General features: G+C 45.2%; 1 protein-coding gene across 1 annotated transcript in view; it reads left to right on the top strand.

Moving 5' to 3' along the window:
* Positions 1-7,413, top strand: part of LOC101519833 (sulfotransferase 1C4-like) — a 28,845-nt gene extending 21,432 nt beyond the window's left edge. The window contains exons 4-7 of the mRNA XM_058670623.1: positions 247-373; positions 1,247-1,341; positions 6,221-6,401; positions 7,289-7,413. Coding sequence (XP_058526606.1) covers positions 247-373; positions 1,247-1,341; positions 6,221-6,401; positions 7,289-7,401 — 516 coding nt within the window. The 3' untranslated portion in view covers positions 7,402-7,413. The remainder of the gene's footprint in view (positions 1-246; positions 374-1,246; positions 1,342-6,220; positions 6,402-7,288) is intronic.
* The last annotated feature ends 7,413 nt before the right edge of the window (positions 7,414-14,826 follow it).

Here is a 14,826-nt window from a genome sequence, read left to right as displayed (position 1 = left end):
TGAAAAATCACACAGTGGTACTCTTTAGGACAATCGTAGTCTTCAATGACCTTCCTCTTAAAGCATTCTTGCATATAAAAAAAATAGCACTCTTCATAGTAATCAATATACAAATTGATGGGAGTGCTTCTCCCCTCCCCGCAAAGCCAGGATCCCTGGCAGGCAGCGTCAGGACAAGTGGCGGATGGCCCAGCCTGACTCTTGACAATAAGTTCTGATCCTCTTTTGTTTCTTCCCCCATTGCAGATAATCTATGTGGCAAGGAATCCCAAGGACACCATGGTGTCCTATTTCCACTTTCAAAGAATGAATAAAGCACTTCCTGATCCAGGGACATGGGAAGAATACTTTGAGAGTTTTCTGGCTGGAAAAGGTGAGACAGTTTGCTCTGAAATGCCCTGAAGGAAATGAATCATGTCCTTAGGTCTGCAGAGACTCTGCCTTCTGTAAGACAGACACTCTCAGAGCCAGCACTGTGGGTCAGCAAGTTAGCCGCCTCCTGCAGTGCCGGAATCCCACATGGGCAATGGCTGGAGTCTGGGCAGCACAGCTTCACTTCCAATCCAGCTCCCTGTTTGTTTGTTTGTTTTTCTTTTTTAATTTATTTATTTTTATTGGAAAGTCAGATATACAGAGAGGAGGAGAGACAGAGAGGAAGATCTTCCGTCCGATGATTTACTCCCCAAGTGAGCACAACGGCTGGTGCTATGCCGATTCGAAGCCAGGATCCAGGAACTTCTTCCAGGTCTCCCATACGGGCGGTCAGAGAGTCCCAAGGCTTTGGGCCACAAGCAGGAAGCTGGATGGGAAGTGGAGCTACCAGGATTAGAACCTGCGCCCATGTGGGATCCCGGAGTGTTCAAGGTGAGGACTTTAGCCGCTAGGCCACGCTGCCGGGCCATCCAGCTCCCTGTTAATGTGCCAGGTAAAGAGCAACAGATGAGCCAGGTGCTTGGGTCTCTGCTTGGGGGAGACCCAGGTGAGACTCGGGCTCCAGGATTTGGCCTTGCCTACCCCTGCCTGGCCATTGAGGCCATCTGGAGAGTGAACTAGTAAAGGAAGACACATCTCTCTGTCTCTTCCTCTTTCCCTATAACTTTGCCTTTCAAATAAACAAATGAATAAATACTAATAATGATAATCATAAACAATACCCTCACTTTCCTCAGGAACTCTCCTTCCAGCGGAATATCTGTGAGTTGAACCTTTGTGACTCATCGCCTTGCTTTTTCATCCCATCTTCCAGTGTGCTGGGGCTCCTGGCATGACCACGTGAAAGGATGGTGGAACGCGAAAGACCAACACAACATCCTCTACCTCTTCTACGAGGATATGAAGAAGGTGAGGGCAGTGCCGTTCAATGGGCTCCCTTGGACTGTAAAACATTTGAGTTCTGAGTATTGACACCATCACAGACTCAGACGGAAGCAGTGGAATCCCTGTATTGCACCAGCAGCAGCTGCTGAGTACACAGGGAGTGCTATGTGCTTCTGCATCACATAGTCTCATCTGTAGCTTCCTGGTACCCTGGGGATGCTACATCTTACAGGCTGGTAACTGCAAAATATGGATACTTTTTCACCCCCATGTCTATTTCAAAATTCAGTTTAGGGGCCTAGTGTGGTAGGTTAGTGGCTAAAGTCTTTGCCTTGCACAAGGCACCTGTGTGGGCACTGCTTCATGTCCCAGTGGCCCCATTTCCCATTCAGCTTCCTACTTGTAGCCTGGGAAGGCAGTGGAGGACAGTCCAAAGGCTTGGGACCCTGCACCCACATGGGAGACCTGGGGGGTGGACGCTCCTGGCTCCTAGCTTCGGATTGGTTCAGCTTTGGCCTTTGCAGCTGCTTGGGAAATAAATCAGTGGGCAGAGGATCTTCCTCTCTGTCTCTCCTTCTCTCTGAGTGTCTGACTGTTCAATAAAAACTTAAATACATCTTTTTAAAATTCAATTTAGAAGAGAAAGTTTTTCTAGCATTTTGTTTGGTTTGGTTTTTACTGGCATTAAGGGACATCATAAGTTCAAAAAGCATTTAGCAAAATGAATATGTGTTAGAAAATGCCAATGATTAAAATTCTTGAGTTCACATTCTGTCTTTGCCAGCATATCAATTTTACTTGGGATTGAAACCTACATTTCAATATTTAAATGAGTTAAATGAAGTGCAAAAAAAGGAGATATTAGTATTAGCGAGTCAGGAGCTTTGTGAGCATGTTACAGTCTGTGCAGGTGGCTTGTTATAGATCTACGAAGGATACTGTCTCTGTTCTTACATCTGCCAGCAAAAACCTTCATAACTAAACTAACCGCATGGACTCTCAGAACCCACTCCTGGTACAAGACAATTGAAATCCTACAAAGGGCCCCAAAGCGTAAAAAACAGGAAAGCATCCAGAGACCCTCCGTTTCCTGAGGAATACATCTCGGGCGTATGTACTCTTTCCGTACAGCCTCTTGTCTGATCCAAGGTCTCTCCATACAGACACTAAGGAAAAGAATAGTATAGCCTTTGAGTTGTGTGTTACTAGGGTTTCTGGTTTTGAGTAATATGATATAGAGTAGGGGCATAAAGAAAGGATTCTATTACATTTAGAGTAGGAAGCAGACACAGACACTGTCTGCTTGTCACATGATTCTCTTTTTAAAGATTAATTTCATTTGAAAGTCAGAGTTACAAAAAGGAGTGAGCAACAGAGATAGAGGTTTCCATCTCTGGCTTGATTCCCAAATGGCTGCAATGATTGGAGTTTTGGGTCATTCTGAGGCTGAGAGCCAGGAACTTCTCAAGGACTTGGTTCATTTTCTGCTGCTTTCCTAGGCCATAAGCAGGGAGCTAGATCCAAAGTAAAGTGGCCAGGACACAAACCAGTGCCCATGAGATGCCAGCACCATAGGCAGAGGCCTGCTATGCCATCATGCCAGTGCCTATCATATTTTCTTCTATCTAATAAATTTATTTTAGTTTTGATGATGTGTACGTAGCTAAGAAGCATACATGCCTATATGGCCTACCGGTCAGGGTGGGAAGGGTGGAGGAGTGGAAGGAAGTGGATGAGACAATTGTTTGTAATCTCCCTTTTTATTCCTATAGCTTGGGAAAGTGGGGAGGGAAGGGAAGAGGGCAGCTTCCAGAATCCCAGACCCCAACCTCATCAGTACCTGGGCCTGGGGGATGTCCACTTGATGTCATCCGTATGTGGAGCATGTTCCAAGTGTGTTGCTCAAGTGGCTTCAGCAGTCCTGAACTGCTGCTGATTCCATTGTTTCAAAGTTGAGGAAATCTTTCCAAGGTCCGTTGGTTGACTTAGTCCACGTTAGAGTCCCCACTTGCCCAGATACTTGCTGTCAAAACTTGGTCAGGAGAGCTCTCCAATTTGTTCTGCCATCCATAGTACCAGATGTCCTCTACAGGCCTCAGTGGACTGGCTGTCATGTCCCCCACTTGCATCTGGACACACTGGCTGCTGCACAGGCTTCAACAACGGAGGAGACTCAGTTCTGACACATGTACTGTACAGTCAGATCACAGATTCTGTGGCTTTCCCCATGGTCGGGGTTCTGAGTCAAGTTTGGGGGGTCCCCAAAGAAACCTCACTGGAGGTGACTCCAGATCTGACTCGTGTATATGCTAACCCTATCGCATGTTTCCTAGTAGTGCAAGACACAGTACATCCTTGAAACGGGTAATATGTGGATACCACTGTGTTACGAGTGCCAGAAAGAAAGCTTACTGAAACAGTTCGTTAACCTCATAATCCCTAAAATTCTTTCATATATTTCTGTAATCATGTTCTGGAATGTTTTCTGGTAATCGTTCACACAAAATTTACTTCTCAGCACTCGGATTCCAAGTCTGTATGAAGACAATGAATGATGCACTTTCAACATACCAGGAATTTTAAAAATTAACTTATGAAAGGCAGAGTTACAGAGAGACAGGAAGAGAGAAACCTCCCATCCACTGACTCACTCCTCAAATGACTCAATTGCCAGAGCGGGGCCTATGTAAAGTCAGGAGCCAAGAGTTTCTTTCAGGTCTCCCATATGGGTGCACGGGTCCATCTAAACATCTGGGCCTTTCTGCACTGCTTTCCCAAGCACATTAGAAGGGAGTTGGATTGGAAGTGGAGGAGCCAAGGCTCACACACCCCATGGGATGCTGGCACTGCAGGCAGCAGCTTTACCCATGACACCACAGCACTTGACCCTCAAGGTTTGAAAGTGAAAGCACCCCACAGACGCAGGGGTCAGGGCAAACCTCTTCCCTCCCTACACCTGGCCCCAGGAGACAAGGAAGCCCATAGTCACAGGAGTTTACCAGGATTCTGTGTCCCTCTAGAAAGAACTGAATTTAATCTTGGAATGCCCAACCCTGATCGTGACCATACTAGAAAGCAGGAACTAGCTATGAGTGTTTCTTGAGGCATGGAAATACTCGACATCAGTAGCCAACAGAACATGCAAATCAAATCCACAATGAAATAGTACCTCACCCCCATCAGAACCAAAAACAGAAAGTAACAAATGATGGTAAGGATGTCAACCAGGGGAAAACAGTGTAGCTACTCCTTAACAAACTAGAAATAGACTTGCCATGGGACCCAGTAATCTTAGCACTGGGTATACCCAAAAGACTTGTATGAAGGAGGTACCTGCAACTCCAAGCTTATAGTAGCACTATTCACAACAGCCAAAATTTGGAAGCAACCAAAGTGTCCGTCATCAGATTAATGGATCAAGAAAATGCAGTGTGCATACACAATGGACTCTTATTCAGTTATAAAAAATAACCTCAAGCTGAGTCATGATGTTTGGAGAAATAAGCCAGACTCAGAAAGATAAATCTTACATGTGGTTTCTTATATGTAGACACTAAAATTAAGGAAAAAAAAAAAGGAGAAAGAAATGTCTCTGTGTGTCAGTATCACTGCAAAATGCTTCTGTCAGATTTTGTCAAATCACTGCTTAAGAATGTTATACTGCTACAGTTTCAATGATCTGTAATTACTTTAAAATGTACTGTGAGCAAAATGACATTTTTCTAATCAACTATTTACAGTTGTTGTTCTATATTCCCACTACACTACGGTCTTGTTGCTTTTACGTTGTTGAACTTCAAATATCAAGTCTTTTTTACTGTAATACACATTTAAAATGTTATCACAAAAACTAACAAAGCAACAAAGGGAGGAAGATGAGAGGGAGGGAATGAGCAGGAGAATATCATTATGTTCTTAACATTCTATCTACAAATTACATTGACTCTATTTAAAATGAATTAAAATTTAACTAAAATTCAATTAAAGGGGGAAAAAAAACCTTCCCTCCCCCCACCAGCAGCACTGCAGTGGCCTGGGGACGTTCCTGACAGTGGCAGGTTGGGAATACAACCTCCTTTGTGTCAGGTCTTAAATACTCTGCACTATACTACTGGAATGTCTTCATTTTCCCTGTTAGACATTTAGCTAATGACGATTTCTCCAAAAACTAACTTGTAAATAAGGAGTATTGTAAATAAACCTTAATGTATTTTTTTAAAGAATTATTTATTTTATTACAAAGTCAGATATACAGAAAGGAGGAGAGACAGAGAGGAACCTTAATGTATTCCCACAGTGAAACAGTCATAGGCAATGAATGCCAGCACCTGTTTCACTAGCCCTACCCTTACATGTCACAAGCCTCCACTGATTAGAGCCTGACACAGTGAAATAGCAGGCTAAACTCCTGCCTGTGGAGCCAAGCTCCCACGTGCGTGCTAGTTCTAGTCCTGGCTGATCCTTTTCAGATTTAGTCCCCTGCTGATGGTATGAGAAAACAGCAGTTGACTGTCCAAGACCTTGGGTCTTTGCTTCCATGTGCGAGATCAGAAGATGCTCCTGGCTTCCAGTTTTGGACCAACCTAGCTCTGACTGCTGTAGCTATTTGGAGAGTGAACTAGAGGATGAAATAGCTCTCTGTTTCTCTCTCTCTCTCTCTCTCAAATCTAAATATTCAAGTAAAATGAATATATCTTTATAAAAATAATAATAATTTCAATGATAAAAGAGAACAGTATGGTCCACCATGTTAAACTGAATCCTTTCCAGGAAGTTGGTTGTTTGTAAGACAAAGGCTTTTTTTTTGGCATATGTTACTTCCCCTGATGTATTTTAATTGTTTAATATAGTTTAAATTAATTATTGTATATCAAATCATCTTTTGTTTCGAATTTTATCATAGAATCCAAAACATGAAATTGAGAAGCTGGCTGAATTTATTGGAAAGAAACTGGATGACAAAGTTCTAGACCAAATTGTCCACCATACCTCATTTGACATTATGAAGCAGAATCCAATGGCCAACTATTCCACACTGTCTTCAGAGGTCATGAATCACTCTGTGTCTCCATTCATGAGAAAAGGTTTTCATATTTTCTTTTGGCAATTATCTTAGAAGAACTATCCAACACTTCACAGAAATTGAGGAGCTGTCTTTTCTATACTTGCAAAAACCAATAACTGTAATGAATGATCCTGGGAAAAGAGGTATTCAAGAAACCACTGAAAAAATGAAGCCTGTTTAATCACCCTCTTGAGCCAGCGAGATGTGGTGTCTACCGCTCACTGTTCCCACCTTCTTTGCAGAGCTCTAGCTGGTAACATGAAAATATGCAGAATTAAATTAGAACTGGTGAAGAATCTATGATCAGCTCTGTACTAGCAGCTAAATTCATTTACTCACGAATACTTATTGAGGGGATACTATGTGCCAGGCACTGGTACGTACAGCAGACAAGATACAAAGTTTTGTTCCCTCAAGGATATTATGTTCTATATTTAAGCACAGGGAATAACAGAGGGTGGTAAGCAAAAGAAGCCTAGCAAGCATAAGCAGGATGGCACTTGGGGAATCGTGAGTGGTTCTTCTTCAGAGCTGTATCTTAGGACCTCTCAGAAAAGGGGATCCTGCTGGTCAGCTAATGGCATAGAGGCCATAATCCACGCAGCCACAGCACCTTGATGTACATGAAGGTGAGAGAGAAAAGCAACTCCCAGATCTGCTGCTTTAACCCAGTGCTGCCATTCCCCTACTAACAGGGCTGGGTGGGGAACAGGCTCTCCCTTTGTCACAATTCAGGCCAGAAATTCTCCCATTCAGGATAAGGCAGTCCTGGGACAACCAGCAATATGTTTTATCCAAAATTGTTGCTCCTAGAAGATGCAGTAGTAATCACCACACAGAAACAGTGCAGGGCAACACCAACTCCTCCAGCAGCAACTAACGCTCTCCCACTTGCGTGTGTTTCAGGGACGGTGGGAGACTGGAAGCACCATTTCACTGTTGCTCAGAATGAGAGATTCAATGAAGACTACAAGAAGAAAATGGTGGACACCAGTCTCACTTTCCACTTCCACCTCTAAAACAACCTAGAAGTCACTTGAGTTAATCTCCTAGGGCATTGGGTACTAATCAAATTTAAGACTTAGATTAAATGCAATTGGATTCATGTTCTCAAACACTGTTCCCACTGCTAAAGAACAGACAAGTGACAGAGTCAGCGCCCAAGATGGGGAGTGGGAGGAGGGTGGCAACATAGGAGAGGCCCGATAAGTACATAGTTGGGACCCTGGTAACACTGCTGAATATTATCACACCCAAGATTTCTACAGACCCTGTGAGCATCCTAAAAATAGTTTTAGTTATCCCCTAAAACACATTAAAGTTTCTAGACTGAGTTTTGGCTTAGGTTCTTTTTAAATGAATGACTGTGGTAGTCCTTTTTCCGCTGCTATAATAAAATGCCACAGATTGGGTGAATTATAAACAGTGTGAGTTTGTTTGGGTCCTGGGTCTGGAGGTGAGGAACTCCAAGGGCAGGATGCCGGAATCTGGCAAGAGCCTTTGAGACTGAAGGCAGGAGGGCAAAAGCCTACAAGAAAGCACATAGGAGACAGGACAGGAACATGCACCCCTCTTCTGGCTGACCCATTCTCAGGATAGTTCATCCATTCAGGAGTTGCAGCCTTCAGCACCTCTCCTTAGGTACCCACTTTTATAATGGTAGTTAAGGCTCAGCATGAGTTTCATGCAAATCCCTGGCTCTCCAAAACTCCTGTCCTTCACCACATGCAAATACGTTTATCCCAACAGCCTCAAAAGCCTTAACTGTTCAGGCATCAATTTGAAGATCTCAGCTCAGTTATTTAAGAGGTAAGCCTCATCTTGAAGCAAATTCCCTCCAGCTGTGAGCCTATGAAAGCAAATCAAGCCATTTCTGAAACACAGGGGTGGGACAAGCATAGGACAAATATCCCCAATCCAAAAGAAGTGTTAAAACCGAGGCTAAACTCCTCGTCCTGGAATGGGTCGTGAGGTCGCTCGGTGAAACAGCACACACCAGCCAAAGGATGCAACAGCAAAAGGTTTATTTCACTTGTGAATGGACAGCAACACCCCAGTACTCCTGGTGGCTGCTGCTGCCAACAACATTTCTTTAGGGTTTTTATAGGCCAAAAACCACATACCACAAACTCACACAAACAACTTGACCTTTTTTTTTCATTGGCTAATTTTACTCTGACGGCCTATTTCAAAACCACAACTAACAACTTTCTCATTCTTATATACTTACTTCATTTCAGGGAAATAGAAACTTAAGCATAACATGGCGCTGCTCTTAAAATGGTTGCACTTAGGTTAAGCCTTATTCTATTAGCAAGCAGAATACAGAAACAAACCAGCATTATTAAAAATCCTAAACACTTATAAAAGGACTTTAGGACTCTACATTCCCCCCTTTCTCTTCTGCATCCTTTGAATCTTCAAACTTCAGACACACTGGTAGACAAAGGTTGATATTGACTAGTTAAAACCAAGGCTTGGACTACTGATACCCGGTCACGGATAAACCGAAAAATATGATTCAGAATGCAGGGTCCTACAATCAAGGCTATAATAAAAATCAAAGCTGGGCCCATTAAGGAAAATATTAAGGTTGTAAGCCAAGGAGAGTTTCTAAAGAGTCGTTCATACCACCCTTGTTGTGACTCGTAATATTTTTGGAGCTTTTCTAATCTTTCTCTTAGTTTATCTAGCATTTCAGTGACCACTCCAGTTTTATCAGCATAAAAGCAACATTCTTCTTTAAGGGCAGCACAGAGTCCTCCTTCTTTCATGAACAATAGGTCCAGGCCTCTCCGGTTTTGCAACACTACCTCTGATAGTGAAGTTAAAGATTCTTCTAATTCTCTGACTGAATATTCCAGGGCTTTTATATCCTCATCCATGGCCCTGTGGAGATCCCAATATTCATTCACCTGTGCTAGAGCCGAGGCCCCCGTGCCTATTCCAGCTGCTATTCCACCTACCCCCAATATTACGGCCAAAGTGAGGGATATAGGCTCTCTCTTTTCTCGAACTTCTCCTTCAAAATAATGGGGGCCATAATTGGACCATCACACAATAATCTCTGCTCACATTCAATACAGATGCCGAGATATATGGAGTTAACCCTGTACTACAGGCCCAATAGCTTCCATTTGAAGGTACTAGATAATAATTTCCTGTGTTTATATCCATTGTCATATTGCAAAGGTCTAAATCTGCTGGTACATTTCCTATGCACAGCCCCTGCCCAGTCACCTCAGTCAAAGTCAACTCATGCTGGGTGAGAGTCATGGATGACACAGTGGTCACATTTGTGAAGTTACCTATGTAGGCCATACCTTCATAGTAGGAAGGGGTTGGACTCAAGCACAACCAACAGTCCTGGGCCCTATTTGGCTGGGAATAATTTAGGGCCATGTAAGCCCCCTTTACTAAACCAAGAATTCGGTCTCCTGTGCCTTGCCACCTAGGGTTTAAATTATTGGGGGCTGGAGCGCTGCTTTTGGGCAGCATAGTGGTATTAACATAGACGACTGGGCTCTGAGGGGGCTCCTGTGGTTGGGCAGGCCTTTTATGGTCCGGCAGCACCGGATTTGGTCTCACTGGACTGGAGGAGGCCGACTCCACACGCCGACTAACAGAGTCCAGATGAACTCTCTCACGGCCCGGAGAGCTTGCAGATGAGCCTGGAGAGAAGGTGGATTAATAGACAAAAAGGGAACAATATCACAAAAGGAAGAAGCTGGCGGTGGGCTTCCATACAAGATCTCAAAGGGAGTCAGCCCATGTGCCGCGGGCGTATTCCTTACTCGGAAAAGAGCCATGGGGAGGAGTCGTACCCAGTCTTTACCGCCAGTCTCTAAAGCTAATTTAGTCAAGGTCTCTTTTAGTGTTCTATTCATTCTTTCTACCTGTCCTGAGCTCTGGGGACGATAAGCACAATGTAATTTCCAAATTATCCCCAATATTTTGGCCACACCCTGACTTACCTGGGAGATGAAGGCTGGCCCATTGTCTGACCCTATTACTAATGGCAGTCCATATCGTGGGAAGATTTCTTTCAGAAGTTTCTTCACCACAACATTTGCAGTTTCATTTTTAGTAGGAAAGGCTTCTGTCCATCCTGAAAAAGTATCTACAAACACTAGGAGATATTTGTATCCACACACTCCCGGTTTTACCTCAGTAAAGTCCACCTCCCACTGTACTCCAGGCCGATGTCCCCTATTTCGGTTTCCCAGTGGGAGTTTCAACTTTCCGGCATTCACTTGAGCACAAGCTTTACATTCATCTACAACACTCTGGGTTAGTGATTGTAAATAGGGCACCATGAACGGGCACTTGTCATCCTACAGCAGAACCTGAATCTTGCGTCTACTCAAGTGAGTGAGTCGATGTAGATGTTGTACAATTTCGATGGCTCATTTGCGAGGGAGTATGACTTTATCCCCTACTTTCCAGACCCGTTTTTCATTGTCCCAGATTCCTTTTGCTTCCTTAGCACAAACCACATCATTTTCAGTGTACTGGAAGAGGTTTCCCCAAAGTCGCATAAAATCATAGGTTTCTTGGCCCTTTTCTATTTCTGTCTCTAGAGTCAGGGCGGTGGCGGCTCTGGCGGCCACCTCCCTGGCTACTTCATCTGCTTTTCTATTTCCTATTGCAACGGGATGGTTTCCTCTTTGATGCCCTGGGCAATGTATAATACTTAACTTCTTCGGGAGGAATAAAGCTTTCAGGAGGTTTAATATCTCTGCCTTGTTTTTCACTTCTCTTCCTTCCGAGGTTAACAACCCTCTCCTCCTATAGATTTCCCCATGTATGTGGGCAGTGGCAAAGGCATAGCGACTATCAGTATAGATGTTTGCCACCTTTCCTGCCGCCATCTCGAAGGCTTTCGTGAGAGCAATTAACTCTGCCAGTTGAGCAGAAGTTCCTGGCCTGAGGGCACTTGCCCAGACAACCGAGCCATCGTCACTTACCACTGCCGCTCCTGCCCGTCGGATTCCGTTCACCACATAACTGCTCCCGTCGGTGAACCAAGTCACCTTGGCCTCCTGAAGTGGTCGGTCCATTAAATCTTCTCGGGTGCCGTGGACTTCCACCAATATTTGTAGGCAATCATGGGGAACATCGGCGGACGTCCCCGACTCCGGTAACAGAGAAGCCAGATTCAGAGTAACTGGGGGGCCAAAAGTGATACGCTTGGGTGCAAGGAGCAAGGCCTGATAATGAGTTAGACGAGCGTTTGAGAGCCACCTGTCCGGTGGTTGCCACACCACAGACTCCACATTGTGGGGTGTTATTACAGTCACCTGCTGTCCTAATGCCAGTTTATGCGAGTCCTTGAGCAATATTGCTACTGCAGCAATCATTCTTAGGCACGGCGGCCACCCGGCAGCCACAGGATCCAACTTCTTTGACAAATATGCTACAGGCCGCTTCCACGGCCATAGGGTCTGAGTCAATACCCCTTTGGCAATTCCTTTCTTTTCATCCACATACAGGGTAAATGGCTTAGAAATGTCTGGCAACCCCAAAGCTGGAGCGGACAAAAGGGCAGTTTTGATGCTATCAAAGGCTCGCTGTTGTTCTTCTCCCCAGACATAGGGAGCTGTTTCCTTTGTCAGTCTATAGAGGGGGGCCGCTAGTTCAGCAAATCCGGGGATCCACAGTCGGCAAAATCCTGCAGTCCCAAGAAACTCCTGAACCTGCCGGGGGTTCCCTGGGACAGGTATAGATGCCACCGCTGCTTTTTGAGCCTCCGTCAACCATCTCTCTCCTTTAGAGATGATGTAGCCTAGGTACACAACCTTTCGTTTGCAGATTTGGGCTTTCTTGGCTGAGGCCCGATAGCCTAGTCGTCCTAGTTCCCATAGTAGGGCCCTCGTACCTTTTAAACAACCTGCTTGCGTGGGTGCTGCCAGCAGTAAATCATCAACATATTGGAGGAGCATAATCTCGGGGTTACTCACTCTGAAAGTCGCAAGGTCCCGATGGAGAGCCTCATCAAAAATGGTCGGAGAATTCTTGAACCCTTGAGGCAATCATGTCCAGGTTAGTTGTCCCACTCTACCATTCTCAGGATCCCTCCATTCAAAGGCAAACAGGAGCTGACTGGTGGAGCAGAGTCTCAAACTGAAAAATGCATCTTTTAAATCCAACACTGTATACCATTGATAAGAGGTGGGTAAAGAGCTGAGGAGTGTGTAGGGATTTGGCATGATGGGCTGGATGCCTTCTACCCGTCGATTGACCTCTCTTAGGTCCTGTACTGGCCGGCAGTCATTGGTCCCTGGTTTACGCACGGATAGGAGGGGAGTGTTCCATGGTGACTGACAGGGCACTAGAATTCCTTGTTCTAAAAGTCATTCAACATGGGGTCTAATTCCCTCAAAGGCTTCTCGTGGCATGGGATATTGTTTAACGGCTACTGGGATGGCCGTTGCTTTTAGCTGAACCAACACAGGGGGCTGCTGCATAGCCAATCCCATTCCCCCAGTCTCTGCCCGAGTCTCTGGAAACTCCGTCATCCATTCAGTCATATCCATTTCCTCTTCTCCTGGGATTTTACTGTTGTTTTCAAACATCCTGTATTCATCATCAAGCTTAAAAGTCATAATGCACAAAGGCTGTCCGCTTGCTCCGATTATGGAAACTTTCTGTTGTTCAAAATTTATCTGCACCCCCAATTTGGTAAGGAGATCTCTTCCTAGCAGAAGGTAACGGCAGTCCGGAACATGGAGGAACGAATGTGTAACAGTTCCATTAGCTAAATCAACCCACCGGTCAGTTCTCCAACGATACATTCGCCCTCCTGTGGCCCCCTGCACCCAGGAAGTCTTTTTACTCATGGGCCCATTTGCTTCCGTTAGAACGGAGTGCTGGGCCCCTATATCTACCAGAAATGTGGTAGGTTTGCCTCCCACTGACAAAGTTATCCTGGGCTCAGGGGGAGGCTCCTGGCCCCGACTGCCCTAGTCAGAGACAGAACAGGAACTGGCTTCTTCCGGTGCTCTGGCTTGTTGGGGCATTCTCTAGCCTAGTGGCCAGTCTCTTTGCAATATGCACACTGGTCTTTCCCTAGCCGGGCTCTCTTTTCACCTCCTCAGTTCCTATACTGTCTCCCTACATTTCGAGGTCTAGTCTGGTTATTGGTATGTACTACAGTGGCCAGAATGCTACTCAATTCCTTCTGTCTCCGCCTTTCTCGTTTTTCTTCCTTGTCTTCCTCTTGCCGTCTCAGCCTCTCTTCTCTTTCCTCCCTCTCTTTTCTTAATCTTTCTTCTCTTTCTTCTACAGTTTCCCTCTTATTATAAACCTTATCCGCTTGTTTCACTAAATCTTGTAGACTATAATTCTGAAGCCCTTCTAATCTCTGCAACTTCTTTCTAATATCAGGAGCTGATTGTCCAATAAAAGCCATGACAACTTCACCCTGCCTTTCCTCACTGGCTGGATCAATAGGGGTGTACATTCGATAAACCTCCATTAACCTTTCTAGAAACCCTGCAGGGCTTTCCTCACTTCCCTGCTGTATCGCTCTTATCTTAGCCAAATTCGTGGGACTCCGTCCGGCGGCCCTGAGACCCGCCACTAGAGTCTGGCGATAAAGACGAAGACGCTCCCTACCTTCGCGGTGATTATAGTCCCAATCTGGTCGATTTAAAGGGAAGGTCTCATTGATTTCACTTGGGAGCTGAGTTATTTGTCCGTCTGCTCCTCTGACATTTTTCCTTGCTTCCATCAGCACCCGTTGGAGTTCCTCTGTAGTCAGGAGGGTTCACAGTAGTTGTTGGCTGTTGGGAGCACTGACAATGCCCTGCCCTAAGATGGCGCCTGGACCCTACTTCCTCTTGGACACAGGTTTCAGGAAGTGCCCTGTGATTGGCCCTTTACCGCTTGCCTCAGGCATGTAAGCTGATTGGAGGATTGAGAGATAGCCAGGGGCCTTGGGGGAGGGGTGAGGAGGTTCTCTGTGTAACGGAAATAACGGAATTAACTGACTTAACTGAAGGCTTCTGGGTAACGGGTTTAACGGATAGGAGGGATATATAAGCCAGGGGCTTCTGCCCCAAAGGAGGGAACCGAAGGTTGGAATAAAAGTGCCTCTGAAACGCTCTCCAGTATCGCGTGATTTCTTCCGCGGGAGGGGAGACACCGATATCTGGTACCATGACTCGGACAGAAGTTAGCTGGTGAATACCAGGAAGGTAAGTAGCTGAGCAGATTGCTCAGGGAGCCGCTTAAAGCGGGAATTAGTTTACAACTGAGACTTTTGCTCAGGAAGCCGCACTAGGCAGGAACGTGAACGTCAGGTTCGCAGGTTAGTGACAAGAAAAAATAAAAAAATAAATAAATAAGTTCGCAGTTGGTGACAATAAGGTTCACGGTTGAGTGACTAGAGAAAGGTTAGAGCAATGGGGAATTTGTCCTCCACAGTGCACATGCAGCATCTG

Source organism: Ochotona princeps, chromosome 12 (assembly GCF_030435755.1).
Source record: "Ochotona princeps isolate mOchPri1 chromosome 12, mOchPri1.hap1, whole genome shotgun sequence".
Classification (NCBI taxonomy): Eukaryota; Metazoa; Chordata; class Mammalia; order Lagomorpha; family Ochotonidae; genus Ochotona; species Ochotona princeps.
The sequence above is the reverse complement of the archived record's forward strand: the minus strand, read 5'-3'. Positions and strand labels throughout refer to the sequence as shown.